This window comes from Alosa alosa, chromosome 21, assembly GCF_017589495.1.
Source record: "Alosa alosa isolate M-15738 ecotype Scorff River chromosome 21, AALO_Geno_1.1, whole genome shotgun sequence".
NCBI classification, from domain to species: Eukaryota; Metazoa; Chordata; class Actinopteri; order Clupeiformes; family Clupeidae; genus Alosa; species Alosa alosa.
In genome coordinates, this window is record NC_063209.1 from 28,142,859 (window position 1) to 28,160,358 (window position 17,500).

The 17,500-nt window shown below is 44.6% G+C and overlaps 1 protein-coding gene across 2 annotated transcripts in view; it reads left to right on the forward strand.

Annotated features, from left to right (window-relative positions):
• The window catches only part of LOC125286857 (tryptophan 5-hydroxylase 1-like), a 20,323-nt gene extending 3,042 nt beyond the window's left edge, over window positions 1-17,281 (forward strand). The window contains exons 1-11 of one of the 2 annotated variants that reach the window (XM_048232169.1): window positions 7,783-7,941; window positions 9,152-9,283; window positions 9,688-9,856; window positions 10,373-10,473; window positions 11,042-11,109; window positions 11,669-11,865; window positions 12,343-12,478; window positions 12,700-12,826; window positions 14,427-14,522; window positions 15,432-15,565; window positions 15,890-17,281. In XM_048232169.1, coding sequence (XP_048088126.1) covers window positions 7,843-7,941; window positions 9,152-9,283; window positions 9,688-9,856; window positions 10,373-10,473; window positions 11,042-11,109; window positions 11,669-11,865; window positions 12,343-12,478; window positions 12,700-12,826; window positions 14,427-14,522; window positions 15,432-15,565; window positions 15,890-16,064 — 1,434 coding nt within the window. In that variant the 5' untranslated portion in view covers window positions 7,783-7,842 and the 3' untranslated portion in view covers window positions 16,065-17,281. Of the gene's footprint in view, window positions 1-7,782; window positions 7,942-9,151; window positions 9,284-9,687; window positions 9,857-10,372; window positions 10,474-11,041; window positions 11,110-11,668; window positions 11,866-12,342; window positions 12,479-12,699; window positions 12,827-14,426; window positions 14,523-15,431; window positions 15,566-15,889 lie in introns of those variants that run through there. The other variant, XM_048232170.1, reaches the window with a different exon arrangement.
• The last annotated feature ends 219 nt before the right edge of the window (window positions 17,282-17,500 follow it).

Here is a 17,500-nt window from a genome sequence, read left to right on the forward strand (position 1 = left end):
ATTGCTGGCCACCTCAACTTTCAGAATAATTTGACATACTTCTAAAGGGGTGATTTATGTTGATAGCAACATATGATAAACATCAGCTTCCATATCAGTCTGTCTCTTTGCTGGTGAATGAGTCATGCTGCTCTTACCTGTGTTCTGAGAAAAGCTTGGGGAAATGCCAATGTGGGCGAAGACAAGCATGGCTTTGAATGAAGCTTGTTATAGACTTCCACAGCCTGGAGGCACTGCTCTAATAACAAAACAACAATTCATCAAAAATAAACTCCCAAGCAGGTGCACACACACACACACACACACACACACACACACACACACATACATACGCACATGGAAGTTTCACACAAACGCAAACAGCAGAGAGAAAGAGCTCTCTCAAGCACTTATTACTGGAAGTCAAACACAAACAGCTCACACAAATATACTGTCTTAAACACTCAGTTTCTGCAACACACACACACACACACACACACACACACACACACACACACACACACAGGAAGTCCCCTTGAGTGTTTTGTAGGCCATGTTGAGGTCATACTTGCGTGCCACATGCTAGTCGTGTGTGTCGTGCCAGTCAGTGTTGATTCTCCCCCCACGTGTGCTTTGTGCCCACCGACCCAACTAACACAGCACTGCGTCCATGGCATTCAGACGCACGTGGCATGGCATCTGCATACGTCACAGCATGCCCCAATTAACCGCCAGCTGCCCTACCCGCATGCAGAGTGCACGTTTATGAGCAGGACCATCGGCAGTGAACGCCCATCCAGGCAGTGCACACGCTAGGAGCAGTGCACACGCTAGGAGCAGACGCAGTAGCAGTGCAGATGCAGGAGCAGTGCACACGCTAGGAGCACACGCTAGGAGCAGTGCACACGCTAGGAGCAGATGCAGGAGCAGTGCACACGCTAGGAGCACACGCTAGGAGCAGTGCACACACTAGGAGCAGAACACACGCTAGGAGCAGTGCAGACGCTAGGAGCAGTGGAGACGCTAGGAGCAGAGCACACGCTAGGAGCAGTGCAGACGCTAGGAGCAGTGCAGACGCTAGGAGCAGAACACACGCTAGGAGCAGTGCAGACGCTAGGAGCAGTGCACACGCTAGGAGCAGTGCATACGCTAGGAGCAGACGCAGGAGCAGGACCTCCTCCTCCCGTGTGTGTTCACTCTAGAGACTCGCCTGGTGCCCGCAGGGGTGTTTGTTTGCTTGTCGTTGACAGGTGCCAGTCTCAAAAAGAAAGGGTAGATTTGGAAATGCATATAGGACTTTCCATGCACTTCACTACAATTCCTACACTTTGTGGCCTTTAATAGAGATTGCTAAGACATGTGACCAAGATTATGGGTACATTTGGCCGTTTACATTGGTTTACATGGGCATGGATTGCAGCGGATCCCCAAAATGCTTTGCGTTCACCAATGGGAAATGCCATGATGACGACACATTCTCAATCTCTAGTTCCCAAATCGGTTGGTGTCTTCACACTCAGGTGTAGAAGAGGTCATTGCTGACCCCCACCAGGACCTGTTGGTGATTTCAAAATAAGTTGTCAGCATCTCTGTGAGTCAGAGGATTTATAACAACACACCTGTCCTGAGTTGCGTAATGCTAACAGTGGCTGCAGAGATAAAGCTGAATGGCCATCAATAGGAGATTATTAGCATGATAGGTTGAGCAGCACCTCACGCTTGTGCCTTATCGCCTCTACAAATATTGAGATTAGCTGAAGACCAACAGGAAGCGCAAGGTGTGTGCGTGTGTGTATGTGTGTGTGTATGTGTGAGAATGGTTGTTAACATTTCTGCTAGCATCCTCTCTGCCGGACTCAGGCCCCCTGAGGGCTAGAATGACAACATCAGCACAGTGTGTGTGTATGTGTGTTTGTGTGTGTGTAGCAAGTAATGGTCTGTGTGTGTGTGCACATGTGCTCACATGAGGTGTATGTGGCGAAGAGATGAAATCACGTGCAAAGAGGCTTCTCTAACGTGCGGCTTGACAAAAACCTGCCTTGCATCTGTGTGATGGAGACTATGCTCACAGAGTTCGTTGTAGGGAAGAGGGAGTCCCCTACCCCCATCCCCACCTCTCTCACCCACCCTCCCCCTGCCTGGCGGGTGGCAGCAGTGCTGGGGGCGTTTGGGGTGTTAGCGAACTCGTCCGTCTCCATCTTTAGCCTTCCGTCCATGGGCAAGGGGCTCTGAGCTGATGTCCTCTGACAGGTTTCTGCATGAGCGAGCAATGCAGACCTAAACGCAAACGCATCCTCCTGGCAGCAGCGGTTCCCATCTCTCCGATACTATGGCCACTTGTGAGGAGTGACCAGACAGGGCGAGCAGAGACCAGCACCGTGAGGGCTGAGACGTCTCACATCGTGAGCTTTTTGTGAGCGTAGACGGCAGAGTCCTGCTTTTGTCTGATCTTGTGAAAGACACGGCAGGGCAGGGGGGTGGTGTGGTGCAGGCCACATTTTTGGGTGGGCACAATAAGAGAGTCCTTTCCCCCCCAAAAAGACACACTTATATTATCTTATATTGGGCATATTCAAAGACTTTAGAAGGATTGTTTTAAAACGTACACAAGGTGCAGATATGTGGCTCACTTCTGTGGCCACAATGCCACTGGACACCGGCCCTGATCAGGCGTAGGCAGCTAGCTTCATGAAGTTAGCGTTAGCTGCTGTTCTCTTTCTCTGAGAGGACTGAGTCTGACGCAGGTAGCTTCATGGAGTTAGCGTTAGCTGCTGTTCTCTTTCTCTGAGAGGACTGAGTCTGACGCAGGTAGCTTCATGGAGTTAGCGTTAGCTGCTGTTCTCTCTCTCTCTCTCTGAGATGACTGAGTCTGATGCAGGTAGCTTCATGGAGTTAGCGTTAGCTGCTGTTCTCTCTCTCTCTCTCTGAGATGACTGAGTCTGATGCAGCTAGCTTCATGGAGTTAGCGTTAGCTGCTGTTCTCTCTGAGATGACTGAGTCTGATGCAAGTAGCTTTATGGAGTAAGCGTTAGCCGCTGTTCTCTCTCTTTGAGGTGACTTCATTTACTTCTCGTGACTTTCTGACCGATCCGGTCCAGATGCTGCTCAATCTCGGCCCAGACGTGGTCCGCACGTGTAGTTGGGGAGGCTCTCTTCTGAAGCTGTGAGTGGTGTGTGGAGGCCAGCCTCTGTTTTCATTTGATTTCAGGGTTCCGAGGAACCATCACTCACTGCCCTCTTACAAGATAACATTAGAGAGGAGGAAGTGCAATTAGACGCAACTTAAGGGTGCAGATTTAACTCAACTGCATGGGGATCATCCTGGCTCCAACCAACAGTTAACAGCTATTTTAGCCCGGATGCTAACGAGGCGGGCTGAAATTAGAGCCATTTGTCAAAGCTGGGGGATCATAAAATCAAGCCAACCAGGTCTGTCTCTCTCTCTCTCTCTGCGGTTGTAATGGGCAGTGATGACGCTGGCGAGTGTGTCCATGTGCTCTACAGCCCTGTCAGGGTTTATCACTGTCAGTGTGTTCTGAGTCCATTTCCTTCCCCTCAGACTCTGTTAGACCTGCATGCAAACCAGCCTCATCACAACCACACACAGTGAAAAACTACCACTGGCTTTACCACTCAAATCATCACCTGTCTACTAAAGAATCCTATGGGAACTCTGAATGTTGGTTCTAGAATGTTCCGTTGGCTCCGGATGGTGGTGGTCAGTGGTCCTGGTCAGTGTTCCATTGCCCTCAGGAAGGAAGGTGGCTTGGCGGTTTGGTGCATTCTTTGTTGTGTGTCATAGTGGGTAAAAGTGTGTGTGATTAATGAATATCTAGCCTCTGTGGTGGGGTCCGGTCTTAATGAGTCTGCGGCCCAACGGGAGATTCCCAGAAGAGTTTCCTCATACTGTGGGTCAAAACCAGTTTACCAGTTTTAAAGAGCTTACTGTCCACTGAGCACTGTGAAGGCAAAGCAATGGGAGCAATGGGAGTTTAAACTGTCATTCTCTCAATTTGGATATACTATACAATGTTTATAACTAGATATTATGCTCTGCAATAGAATATGCTATATAACACCTGGAAACATTGGCTTAGGGATGCTTAATGTTGGTAACTACACAAACTAATTTGTTTGAATCTGTTTGCTGGCACCCGATGGTATGCCAGAGGTTCCATGGTCTAAACTAACACTAATTAGACATTTTAATAGGGGGAGGAAGGGTCATACAGTAAGCTAACTGCGGGGATACCCACGTTTTCCCTCTCCTGTGAAGCCCCGAACAGTAGGAGGTGGGGACAATACGCCAATTAAGAGTGGGGAATTTGCGTGAGAACCGCGGAATAGAAAAGAAAATTAGTCATACGTTGGGGCTACTTTTACGAGTGCAGCTCATTATTTCGCGCTTTCATGGTAATTATTGCCGGTGTGATCTCGTAAACGCAACCATTGCTCATACCTGCCAGTCCGTTATTAACCATAGCAGAGTTCATAGACGCGTTTTTATTGGTTTCCAGCCGCCCAACAGTGGAACGTGACGCCAGCTCCTCTGCCCGCCAGCTGATGTCACTGTGTTATTCAGGTATGATGTTTTTTAGGTAAGGAGGAAGTGGACGGGGGCCGGGGGGTTAAGCACTGGAAGGGCGCCCTTTTCATTGTCCATCAGCACCGACTAATCATATCGCGGCCACAATGTAAATCCAGTAGCGCGAGGCCACGCTTCTCTGGAAACATGAAACTCGCTGAACCAAGAGGAGACGTGCTGCGGAAAAAAAGCGCGCTTTCAGCGCGAGCGAATGAGGGGAGGATAAGAGGAACGCCTTAACAAAACAATCGCCAAGGTCTGTGGTGGCCATTGTATTCCGTCCGCGCAGCGGCACACTGGTTCACTGTTCAAGCCTGGCAGCGGGTCAGGACCCTGGCCGGCCCACGGGAGCTGTCTGCTCGCCGTGGTGCTGAAGTTCTCCAACACTTTCAAAACAAACGGGCAGTATTGTGGCTGTTCTTGTAGTGGATCCAGCACACATCCCCACTACATTACACTGCGCAGCACAGCACAGCACATCACAGATGACCCCCCCCCCCTCTCTCATTACCACAATGTATCTGAAAGTTTGTGTTTGCCTATCTTGATATTTTATTACCCAGGTGACGTCACCGTGACACTACGAAACGTGATGTACTCAAATTTACCTTAAACTACCCCTGTACACATACCAAAACCACCTAATTTATATTAAGGGGCCTTTAATTTGTAAAACAGGCCCTTAATTTAACATTAAAATACCATTTAAAGGTGTGAGAAAAACTCCTTAATCTTACATTTAAGGTGTTAAGTCAGGGGTTCCCTTTATTTGTTGTCATAAGGGGGTAATTAAGGACAATTTAAGTATAGCTTAATTTTATTTGAAGGTGTTAATTCAGGGATTCCTTGATTAAGGGGGGATAGAAAGGGATAAACTCAGTAGGCTTTTCCTATATTTAATTATAGAAGGGGTTTAAGGTCAAAAATAAGGCATTTATGAGGGGTGAAATTTAGGGGTTTAGTTTTGTAATGTGACTAGTTTTAGTTCAGTAGTTTTTCTTGCATATTTTCCCTATTCATATGAATTCAGGAGCTCTGTAGTTGCATCTAAAGTGTTATTATATGGTGTGTAGGTTAGTCAGTCGGCAGTGTGTCAGTCAGTTACAGTGCCTTACATGGTGTGTGTCTGTGTGTGTGTGTGTGTGTGTGTTTGTGTTTGTGAGTGTGTATTCCATTGTAGCCCATTAAGTATGACACTTCTATCATTCTCATTTAAAAAATGTCAAAGTTTTGCATAGCTATTCAAACAAACATCATATTTCATTGACTGACACCAATGTTTGGAACTTTTTGGCTGCTTCATGCTCCGACTGTCATATAAGGGAAAGAAACAGTAAGTGGTGTCACTTTTCCTACATACCACTGACGTAGCTCTCTGGGGCATTTTCCATATGTACCTCTGACGAAGCTCTCTGGGGCTGCATTTTCCATATGTACCTCTGACGTAGCTCTCTGGGGCTGCATTTTCCATATGTACCTCTGACGTAGCTCTCTGGGGCAGCATTTTCCATATGTACCACTGACGTAGCTCTCTGCTGCATTTTCCATATGTACCACTGACGTAGCTCTCTGGGGCAGCATTTTCCATATGTACCACTGACGTAGCTCTCTGCTGCATTTTCCATATGTACCACTGACGTAGCTCTCTGCTGCATTTTCCATATGTACCACTGACGTAGCTCTCTGGGGCATTTTCCATATGTACCTCTGACGTAGCTCTCTGCTGCATTTTCCATATGTACCACTGACGTAGCTCTCTGGGGCATTTTCCATATGAACCTCTGATGTAGCTCTATGCTGCATTTTCCATATATACCTCTGATGTAGCTCTCTGCTGCATTTTCCATATGTACCACTGACGTAGCTCTCTGGGGCATTTTCCATATGTACCACTGACGTAGCTCTATGCTGCATTTTCCATATGTACCACTGACATAGCTCTCTGGGGCATTTTCCATATGTACCACTGACATAGCTCTCTGCTGCATTTTCCATATGTACCTCTGATGTAGCTCTATGCTGCATTTTCCATATGTACCACTGACGTAGCTCTATGCTGCATTTTCCATATGTACCACTGATGTAGCTCTATGCTGCATTTTCCATATGTACCACTGATGTAGCTCTATGCTGCATTTTCTGATGTAGCTCTCCGGGGCATTTTACCTATACAGTATACCACTGAGGTCACTGGTGCGTGCATGTATTTCTAAATCAATAATTTGCCCCATTTACACTGTGGGTATCTTGAGCTTCCTGGCACAGGGAGTATTTACACTGTACTGGGCCATGATTTACCAGGAACACAAGCCCGTGTTAACGGTCAGGGCTACATAATCCTGTTCTCCAAATGCAGTCTATAGTAGTTGTGTACAGAGAGGTTTACTGGCACACAGCCATATTTGTATGCACAACCACAGTGAAATTCCACATCATGGATTGATAACTTTGTACTAGAGCCTTGGGTTACTAGGCCTACGAAACCAAAATCAGACTGATGTCCAAATTGCAACCACAAGTTGAAGTGCAATTGTGCAAACATGAAAATGCAAATATGTCACAAAAAGTATTGGATCTCTATAGGCACCATCTACGTGATGTAGGAGACCTTACGTATGGGATTATGGATACAGACCCACTCACAGTCAAAAAGTATTGGATCTATAGGCACCATTGGGGTGATGTAGGAGACCTTACTTATGGGATTACGGATACAGACCCACTCACAGTCAGAATTCTTTTTGTCCCTCTGGACAAACATGTGTATGTCCATTTTCTGGATTTTATCATTTTCATAGTGAGATCCACCTCGTAATAAATTATTCTTTACAAAACATTCCTATTCTGGGCCCATGTCAGTGAACTTGAATCAGTCATTTGACTGAATTTAAAATGCAATTAAATAATACTCGAATTATGAAATAACTAAAATAACTGAGCTGTAGCCAACATCAAACATTCTTTCATGAAATTCTCAGACTGCACGTAATTGGAAAAACTGCGTGTCATTCGTTGTCACTCTAAAACAACAGCTCATAACATTCGTCATTTTCCGTTTGATCTGCTTTATCTTTCTCTGTTGTGCGCAAATTGCGCACAGTGCCAGGGTGGTTCTCCTCTGCTCACACCCTTCTCCCCCCTCCCCTAATCCACCCGTGCTTTCTCCTCCTTCGTCAGCCTCCGGTTAATAAATAGAAGCGCGCATTGAGCCCGGAGAGTTAACGCAATAACGTGGACCGTGAGACAAGCATCTGCCCGAAGCACACGTATAAATACTCATGAACTTTGATATGTACTCCAAAACTGGTGGACCGCGCCGTGGTAGGTCTTTCGACTCGGTGAAAACATGTTACGAGGAAAAACAACTTAACTATGAGGTGAGTCGCTTACTTACTGTCTTGTTAGATTGTCAACTGAGAAAATGCGACAATTTTGGTTTTGCGAAATCGGCTAATCGATTATCATCAGTCTAAACTTGTTTTGTGTAAGTGTCTTTGTGTCTCAAATGCTTTTAGTCGACAATGTTATTTGGAATATTTGCACTCGTAAACAGGTGTAAATGTCGACTTTGAGATTATGGAAATAATTCAATTTCTGTAGTTCTTTCTTATTTTATAAGACTTATTTTATAATACTGTACATGTGGCATGGGTATCAAAATGCTGTTACAGGCAGATCATTTGTGTTTTTGTCCAACATTATTCCTTACCAAATAAAAGTTACTTCATATCTGGAAGGTTCCAGCAGGGCTTTCCCCGATAACTCCACCCATTGCTCTTGGTTGTTAGATTGGTTTGACAAAAGGTGTACATATTAGTGGTCTCTATTTTTGAAATGCCTGGATGTCTACACTTCTCTCACACTTCACTATATTTCTGTATATATTTGTACTGCTTAAACAGGAAATAATAAAGTTCTCACTGACAGCCAACTGCAGCTAATTACACTACAGAACAAACCTAGGAGTGATTAAACTGTTTAAACTACTCTGGTGCTGGAGCATAAAAATGCAATCAAACTGTCACCACACTAATCAAAATGCAAGTGACAATATTTGCCTTGCTCTTTTTTTCATTAACACCATGAGTCAGGATATGAAATTACCAGGTTGCAACGAATTTACAGTGTTTCGGGTGTTCTCCAATAAGGTGTTCTAGGTGTTCTATTTTTGAATACTGAACATCAGGGCTGTTAGAAATCGTCACAACTGCAAACTGTCTCTATCAAATTGTCTTTGTTTTTTCACTTTTTTACATACACATGTTACACATTAGAAATGTCCTTAACCACACTCAGTCTAAACAGAAGCCATATTGGTTATTTTTCCAGGTACTGTTCAGGGATTTCCAAAGCAGGCTGTATGTGTTTTTCTTAGTGTAGAAATAACATCCATCCTGCCCGCCTCATTCTGTGCTGTATAACAACAGCAACAATAACAACAACAACAAAAACAACAACAACAACAAAACAACAATAATAATGTGTAAATCAATTATAATCTCTATAATAATCATAGATTTTGCGGTTCTAGTTATATAGTAACTGCAGTACATTCTCTTCTGGTAATCTGATGTATTCTGTGTACAGATTAACAAGGCCAACTTCAGCAAGATCGAAGAAAACAAGAAACTGTCATCACCCAGGAAGGGCCATGCTGCCATTCTGTTCTCTCTGAAGAATGAGGTCGGAGGCCTGGTGAAGGCTCTCAAGCTCTTCCAGGTACAACATACACACAACATCACATAGCTTTCCCAGGTACAACAAACACACAACATCACATAGCTTTCCCAGGTACAACAAACACACATTACATAGCTTTTCCAGGTACAACAAACACACATCACATAGCTTTTCCAGGTACAACAAACACACAACATCACATAGCTATCCCAGGTACAACAAACAGCACATACAACATCATGTAGCATTATTACCAAGATTAACATAGAACAAAGATAGTTCCGTCGATTTTAACAATTAGATAGATAGATAAGATTGATCAATTCAGCAATTTGATTAATTGATGCATTCATTGATTGATTGATTGGTTGGTTGATTGATTGATTGATTCCCTGAAAAGGAAATGATGGAAAAATAAATTTCCTTGCGTGTTTGCTCTATAGGAAAGTCACTTCAACATCGAAGCTCGTAAGCGGCGCAACTCTGAGTTTGAGGTGTTTGTGGACTGCGACAGCGACCACCAGCAGCTTAGAGAGGTCATTCAGCTCCTGCAGAAGCACATGAACCTGCCTGATATGGACCTCAAAGAGAACATCAGCCTGCCGGAAGATGGTATATTCTACACACCAGCATCAGAAACTCTTCATAAAATACAAAAATGAAAAATATGTGAATTATTATAACACATTTATTCATTTAGTAGAGGTTTGCTTTATCTAAAGCAGTGCAATGCAACACTGGTAAACATGTTCCTTGTGTATGCCCCAGTAAACCCGAGTCTGAGCTTAATACCTTGCTATGCCAGTTGAACTACAGGGCGAGTTTGAAGATATTTTAAGATGTTTTGATAATTAGCATACCCTTTCTGAAATTATAGATCATATTTTAAGGTGTTTGATATTTAAGATTTCTTTAAGATAATGGATATTAAAGGTAATAACATTTGGATGCCTTTGGATAATGTAATGTGTGTGTGTTTTGCCTGTGCTACAGATATGGATAGATGTAATGTGTGTGTGTTTTGCCTGTGCTGCAGATATGGATGGATAATGTAATGTGTGTGTATTTTGCCTTTGCTGCAGATATGGATGGATAATGTAATGTGTGTGTGTTTTGCCTGTGCTGCAGATATGGACGGGGTCCCTTGGTTCCCCAAGAAGATTTCCGATCTGGACCACTGTGCCAGTCGGGTTCTGATGTACGGCTCAGACCTGGACGCAGATCATCCGGTACGTGTGTGTCCACACCGACTCCGTCTCCGTTACGTGCTGGGCTTTATACAGATCAAATGAATTGTACTAAGTAGCCTACGCCGCATTACTATCAGTGCATGCCATAGAACTCCATGTCCTGCTTTAGCCTGTGTACAGTATGTGCAATATGTTTATATTTACAAATCGGAAGCTAAGTATGCTGCTCTAAAGGAGTATAATATGTATTTATATACGTTTATATTTACAAATCGGAAGCTAAGTATGCTGCTCTAAAGGGGATGATACATGTTTATATTTACAAACTGGAAGCTAAGTATGCTGCTTTAAAGGGGATGATACATGGGGCAACGTTTTCAGCAATGTTGCTGGGCAACCATACAACTGGTTCCGTGTGTTCTGATAGGATGATTATGAAAATTTGCTTCCTGATGATTAAAGCTCTCTCTCTCAAAAAAAATGTCAGTGTCATTCATTGCATTCAATTGCTCAAAAACATTGCATTCAAATTGTTACAACGGTGCTCCGAAAGGTTGCCTTGTGCATCATCACTGTACAAGCTTACTAACATGCTGTCTGTTTACAGGGTTTCAAAGACAATGTGTATCGTAAGAGAAGAAAGTACTTTGCAGACCTTGCCATGGGCTACAGACAGTAAGTAAATGTGATGAGTGAGTTGACTTGAATATGTAACAAGCGGATACGTGTGTGTGTATTTCTATGTGTCTGACAAACTTTATGACTATTAGAGTGGTTTACGGTTAAAGTTAGAGAAAGGGATTGGGGTTTAAGGTAACATTCAGCAATTGTTCAACAGTATTTTTCAAGACTGAATATGAATTTCAACAAACCAGACAATCTATATAAAGTGTCCTCTCTCTCTCACATCCCTCTCTCTCTCTCTCCTCCCTCTCTGTCACTTACCTCTCTCGCCTCCCTCTCTCTCTCCCTCTCTCTCTCTCCCACCTTACTCTCCCTCTCTTTCTCTCTCTCCCTCTCTCTCTCTCTTCCACCTTACTCTCTCTCTCCCTCTCTTTCTCTCTCTCCCTCTCTCTCTCTCCCACCTTACTCTCTCTCTCTCTCCCTCTCCCTCTCTTTCTCTCTCTCCTCCCCCTCTCTCTCTCTCTCTCTCCCTCTCCCTCTCTTTCTCTCTCTCCTCCCTCTCTCTCGCTCTCTCTCACCTCCCCTCTGCCCTCTCTCGGTCGCCCCCTAGTGGTGAGTCAATCCCGCATGTGGACTTCACGGAGGAGGAGGTGCAGACATGGGGGGTGGTGTACCGGGAGCTGAGCGCGCTCTACCCGACGCACGCCTGCCGCGAGTACCTGAAGAACCTGCCCCTGCTCACCCAGCACTGTGGCTACCGCCCGGACAACATCCCACAGCTGGAGGATGTGTCACGCTTCCTCAGAGGTATACACACACACACACACACGCATGCACGCACGCACGCACACCCGCACATACACACCCACACACGCACACCCACACACGCACACACACACGCACACACACACACACACACACACACACACGCACGCACGCATGCACACACGCACGCACACCCGCACATACACACCCACACACGCACACCCACACACGAACACACACACATGCACACACACACAGGCACACGCACACACACACACACACACACACACACAGGCACACGCACACACACACACACACACACACGCACACACACACACGCACACGCACACGCACGCGTATGCGTATGCGCATGCACATACATATGCACATACATATGCACACACACACACACACAAACAAACACACGCACACACTAGAACACGTTAGAACCTACATTGTGAAATGGTTCTTAATGTCAATTTTGTTGTGGTTATTTGTGTGTGTGTGTGTGTGGTGCAGAGCGTACTGGCTTCACCATCAGACCAGTGGCTGGTTACCTGTCTCCGCGTGACTTCCTGGCTGGCCTGGCGTTCCGTGTGTTCCACTGTACCCAGTATGTGCGCCACAGATCTGATCCTCTATACACCCCTGAGCCGTGAGTACACAACCATCACCAATCATCTTTTTCATGATTATTATCATACATGTGTACTATTAATCTGTCTATTCTAAAATATTTATATTTGTACGGTTTAATGATGTGTGTGTATGTGTGTGTGTGTGTCGTACTGTATTTGTGTGTGTGTGTGTGTGTGTGTGTGTCGTACTGTATGTGTGTGTGTGTATGTGTGTGTGTGTGTGTGTGTGTGTGTGTAGGGACACGTGTCACGAGCTTCTGGGTCATGTGCCCCTGCTGGCTGAGCCCAGTTTCGCCCAGTTCTCCCAGGAGCTCGGACTCGCCTCCCTTGGAGCCTCCGACGACTCTGTTCAGAAACTCGCCACCGTGAGTCATCAGCCAATCACATCATCACTCAGCTTACACCCTCATCATCACTCAACATGTCACCATCCAATCACACTACAGCTTACCATATCATCATCCAATCACCAGTGGTGGAATGTAACGAAGTACAAATACTTCGTTACTGTACTTAAGTAAATTTTCCACGTATTTTTTTTTTTCTCTCTGACAAACACGTTTGTTTTACCAGGGGGCGGGGTTGCTACCAAAGATTCTGAGCTTCACGTGCATTCTTAGAAACATAAGCTTCTAGTCTAGACCAGGCAAAGCGTGAGCTTGTAGCCATCTGCATTGGTAGGCTATATTCACCAGACCCATGGCTACACTGTACATGCAACTGTGTTCTGTGCCTTTCTCTGTCTGTTATCTGCAGCGTTAGGGCCTCCTCTCGATGAGATTGCCATCTGCGGATCAGCGAAGTTATAGGCTATGCCCATGCTTCTGTCACCGCGTCTGATCATTTTCGCGGCACAAATGAATGGTAGACTATTAATGAACCGGTGGCGGAAAAAGCGTAACATTTTCCAGATTAGGAAATATTCCTTAATTGTGTGTGATCAAATAAAGATGCATAGCCTACAATTGGGGGGTAGTAATGTGGCGTTCATTCAATGTCTATCGTCTGAACCTAATCATAAAGACACCTTTCTCAGCAACTTTTCTGTTCAATCAGCATAATTGGCATTACGATCCACCCGGACGTTTCCCTTGTCTACCCCGTTAAACTTCAGGCTCTCGTGTTTTGCTGACTGATATTACTCAGCAGATCACCCTAGTTAGATAACCAGAATTACAGTCTCTAGAATTGTAGGTCAGAATGTAAACTGGGCCACAGATGGTAAGCACAATTGCATTAGCTTAAAACTATCTAGTCGAGTATAACCTAAAACTAGCTTAATTAAAATGCCACAGCCCATACTGATTTTTCGTTTTAGAATATAGTATATAAATCATTATGCAAATACTTTTACTTTTAATACTTAAAGTACATTTAAAAGCAGGTACTTTTTACTTTTACTTAAGTAGGGTTGTCATTGTGGTACTTTTACTTTTACTAAAGTAAATATTTCTCTGTGTATTTGTACTTTTACTTAAGTACTGAGTTTCAGTACTTCCTCCACCACTGCCAATCACACTACAGTTTACCATATCATCATCCAACACTACAGTTCAGCACATAATATTTCAATCTCTGTACAGCTTAGGCTACTATGGCCACACTGGCCCCTGGGTTACAGTTCTACAATGTCCAAAAATAACCTGTGGTGGTAATGTTGTTTTTGTTATTTCCATAGTTTTTAATGATTAACCCTCTACTTTGACACAGAGCAAAGTATGATCACAGTAATACAGGGGAAATCCCTGGTGTTTTCTTCCTGAAATAGTACTAAACCTGTTGACATCATGATGGCTGTATGCTCTGTTTGCTTGCATGTGTTTTTAAGATTATTCTCCCAGTAGTCAAATAGTTTCACTTTGTCACATATTGCATTTTCCACAGATTAGCATAAGCATCATGTCCTACAGTGTAATGCAGTGGTCCAGTGGCTAACTCTCCCTCTCCACTGTCCTGTTATTGCAGTGCTACTTCTTCACAGTGGAGTTCGGCCTGTGCAAGCAGGAGGGACGACTCCGAGCGTACGGAGCCGGCCTGCTGTCCTCCATCAGCGAGCTGAAGGTAAAGGTCACCACCACAGAGGTCATCCTGGCTACTTTGCATGCTTCAAAACGGGGCCCTGATTAACATGCAGCGCAAAGAGCACAGTCAGTCTATGAGCAAAGCTATTGTGCATCATGTAGCATGAGACAGCGTTTAGCTATGAGCAAAGCTATTGTGCATCATGTAGCATGAGACAGCTTTTAGCTGACTCATGCTTTTAGCTGGCTGATCTTCCTCATGGTATTACATGATTTTGAATAGTTGTTAAGCAAGCTTTAGTTAGACTTTAGACTTTGTTTGACTTAAGACTGTGCTCAGCTTTTTAAATGAGGCCCCTGAGACTCGGATCAGAGGGTAAAGAGAAGGCTTACTGTCCTATCAGTGAGCTAAAGGGAATGCTTACCTTGAGTCAAAATCAGTGAGCTAAAGGGAATGCTAACCATGAGTCAAAATCAGTGAGCTAAAGGGAATGCTAACCATGAGTCAAAATCAGGCATGTAGCCTACAGCTGCACTCTCTTAGTCTAGCTCACAATTGATCGTTAACTCTGTATCACTCATGCAAAAACACTGTATTTCAGGTAACTTACAGTAAATAATACTTAGCAACAATTCAATCCAAATGTTTGTTTCTGGACAAAGCAATACAGACAATATACAATAATCTAATTTACACTCACACATTTAGAGAGTGCCTCAAAATTGTTTATTCAATTATTTATTAGATTGTTAACTGAATTAGATTTGTTCTTACTGAATACAGGACTTCTATCTATCTATCTATCTATCTATCTATCTATTTATCTATCTATCTATCTATCTAATATCTAAATTCTTTCTGAAATCTAATATTTTATGAAGAGCATAACATATGTTGAACTCTATTACTAAACTAAATGATTCACCATCTGTTGGGTGTTTCCCCCAGCATGCTTTATCTGGCAAAGCAAACATCCTGCCCTTTGACCCCGACGTCACGTGTAAGCAGGAGTGCCTCATCACCACCTTCCAAGACGTCTACTTCCTGTCTGGGAGTTTTGAGGAAGCCAAGGTCAAAATGAGGTGACAAAGGGCTTCCTGTTGATTACTTATTGTTTCCAGTTTTAGTTGCATTTTTAAAAAAGGCTAACGTCAGCAGCACTCAAACGTACAGATCAAATGCTAAATCATTGGCATGAATGGATTAAATCCTTTCTGCCAAAGTTTGACAGATATAAGGCTATTTAATTAACATTAGCATGTTGTAATGTGTAACATTAATGAGAAAAAAGACAAACAAAGAATACTAACTGATAACTCAGCAACAGAACAAATAAATGTAAATAAACTTTCTCTGTCTCTCCGTCTCTCTCTCTCCTTTTCTCTCTCTCTCTCTCTCTTGCCCAGGGAGTTTGCGAAGACGATCAAGCGTCCGTTCAGCGTGCGCTACAACCCCTACACGCAGAGCGTGGACGTGCTGAAGGACATGCCCAGCATCAACAGCGTGGTGGAGGAGCTCCGCCACGAGCTGGACATCGTGGGGGACGCGCTGCAGAGGCTCAACCAGCACATGGGCGTCTGACCGCCACAACGCACCCCCATACCTGTACCCCAAAATACCTGGGCGTCTGACCGCCACAACGCACTTCCATACCTGTACCCCAAAATACCTGGGCGTCTGACCACCACAACACACTCCCATACCTGTACCCCAAAATACCTGGGCGTCTGACTGCCACAACGCACCCCCATACCTGTACCCCAAAATACCTGGGGGGCATAAAACACCTGGGGATGTGGTGACCCTGCGGTCCTCTACCCTACACTGAGATCTCCCCCATCCCAACATCTACCCCACCCCTATTTCTACCCCACCTTGAAATCTACCCCACCCCGAGATCTACCCACCCCGAGATCTACCTGCCCGGAAGTCTACCCTACCCCAAAATCTACCCAATCGGATACTGAGCAGCCTGGGCGTCCATTGCGGTCAACCGGTTTATTTATTTCTGCTTCCAATCCCACCAACACACCATCAGCACTTGAGGATGTTATAAAAGCTATCTACCTACAAAAACACATACTTTAATGCATCATCAGTAAACACATACACATATGGTACACAGTCATCAGTAAAAGCCTATATAATACTTTCCTCTTTACTGTGTACTATTTTGTACTATTGGGTGGCAAATATCTAAGCACCTTTGCTACCTCTTCCTCCTGTTTCTCCCCTGTGCCACCCTAATGCCCGCCAATATCCACCTCATACCACTCTAATACCCCCCATACCCACCTCCTGCCACCCTATTGCCCACCCTTCATACCCACTTCATGCCACCCTAATGTCCCCCATACCCACCTCATTTCACAGTAATGCCCCCCCATACCCACCCCATGCCACCGTAATGCCCCCCATACCCACCCCATGCCACCGTAATGCCTCCCATAACCACCCCATGTCAGCGTAATGCCCCCCATACCCACCCTAATGCACCCACATGTGTGCCCACCTCTATCTAACAGCTCTGTGTCCACACATGTACCCATGCCTGTGCCCAGCATCACCACCACCCTCCACACACACACACACACACACACACACACACACACCTTTGCCAAAGAATCACTGAGCACCAAAGATACACAGCACAGGTCAATCAGTGTGTTCCACGTGTTTAATGTGTGTAACTAATCGTGCGCTTGTCTGTCCTGCAGTCTGTCTTTCCATGGAATGTACTGATGAGATGTTGATGTTCAATGAAAAAGAATAAAATTAAAGACATATGAACCAGTGAATGCTTGTGAGCTTTCTACAAATGCTTTATAGATAGATAGATAGATAGATAGATAGATAGATAGATAGATACTTTATTGATCCCCAAGGGGAAATTCAAGGGTCTCAGTAGCATACAGACATCACACACAACATGCACTTACAGCAGAAATGGTAAACATAAGTATAAACATATAACTAAAATCCACTGTAAAATAAAGACAGTAGAAGATAAGACAGAT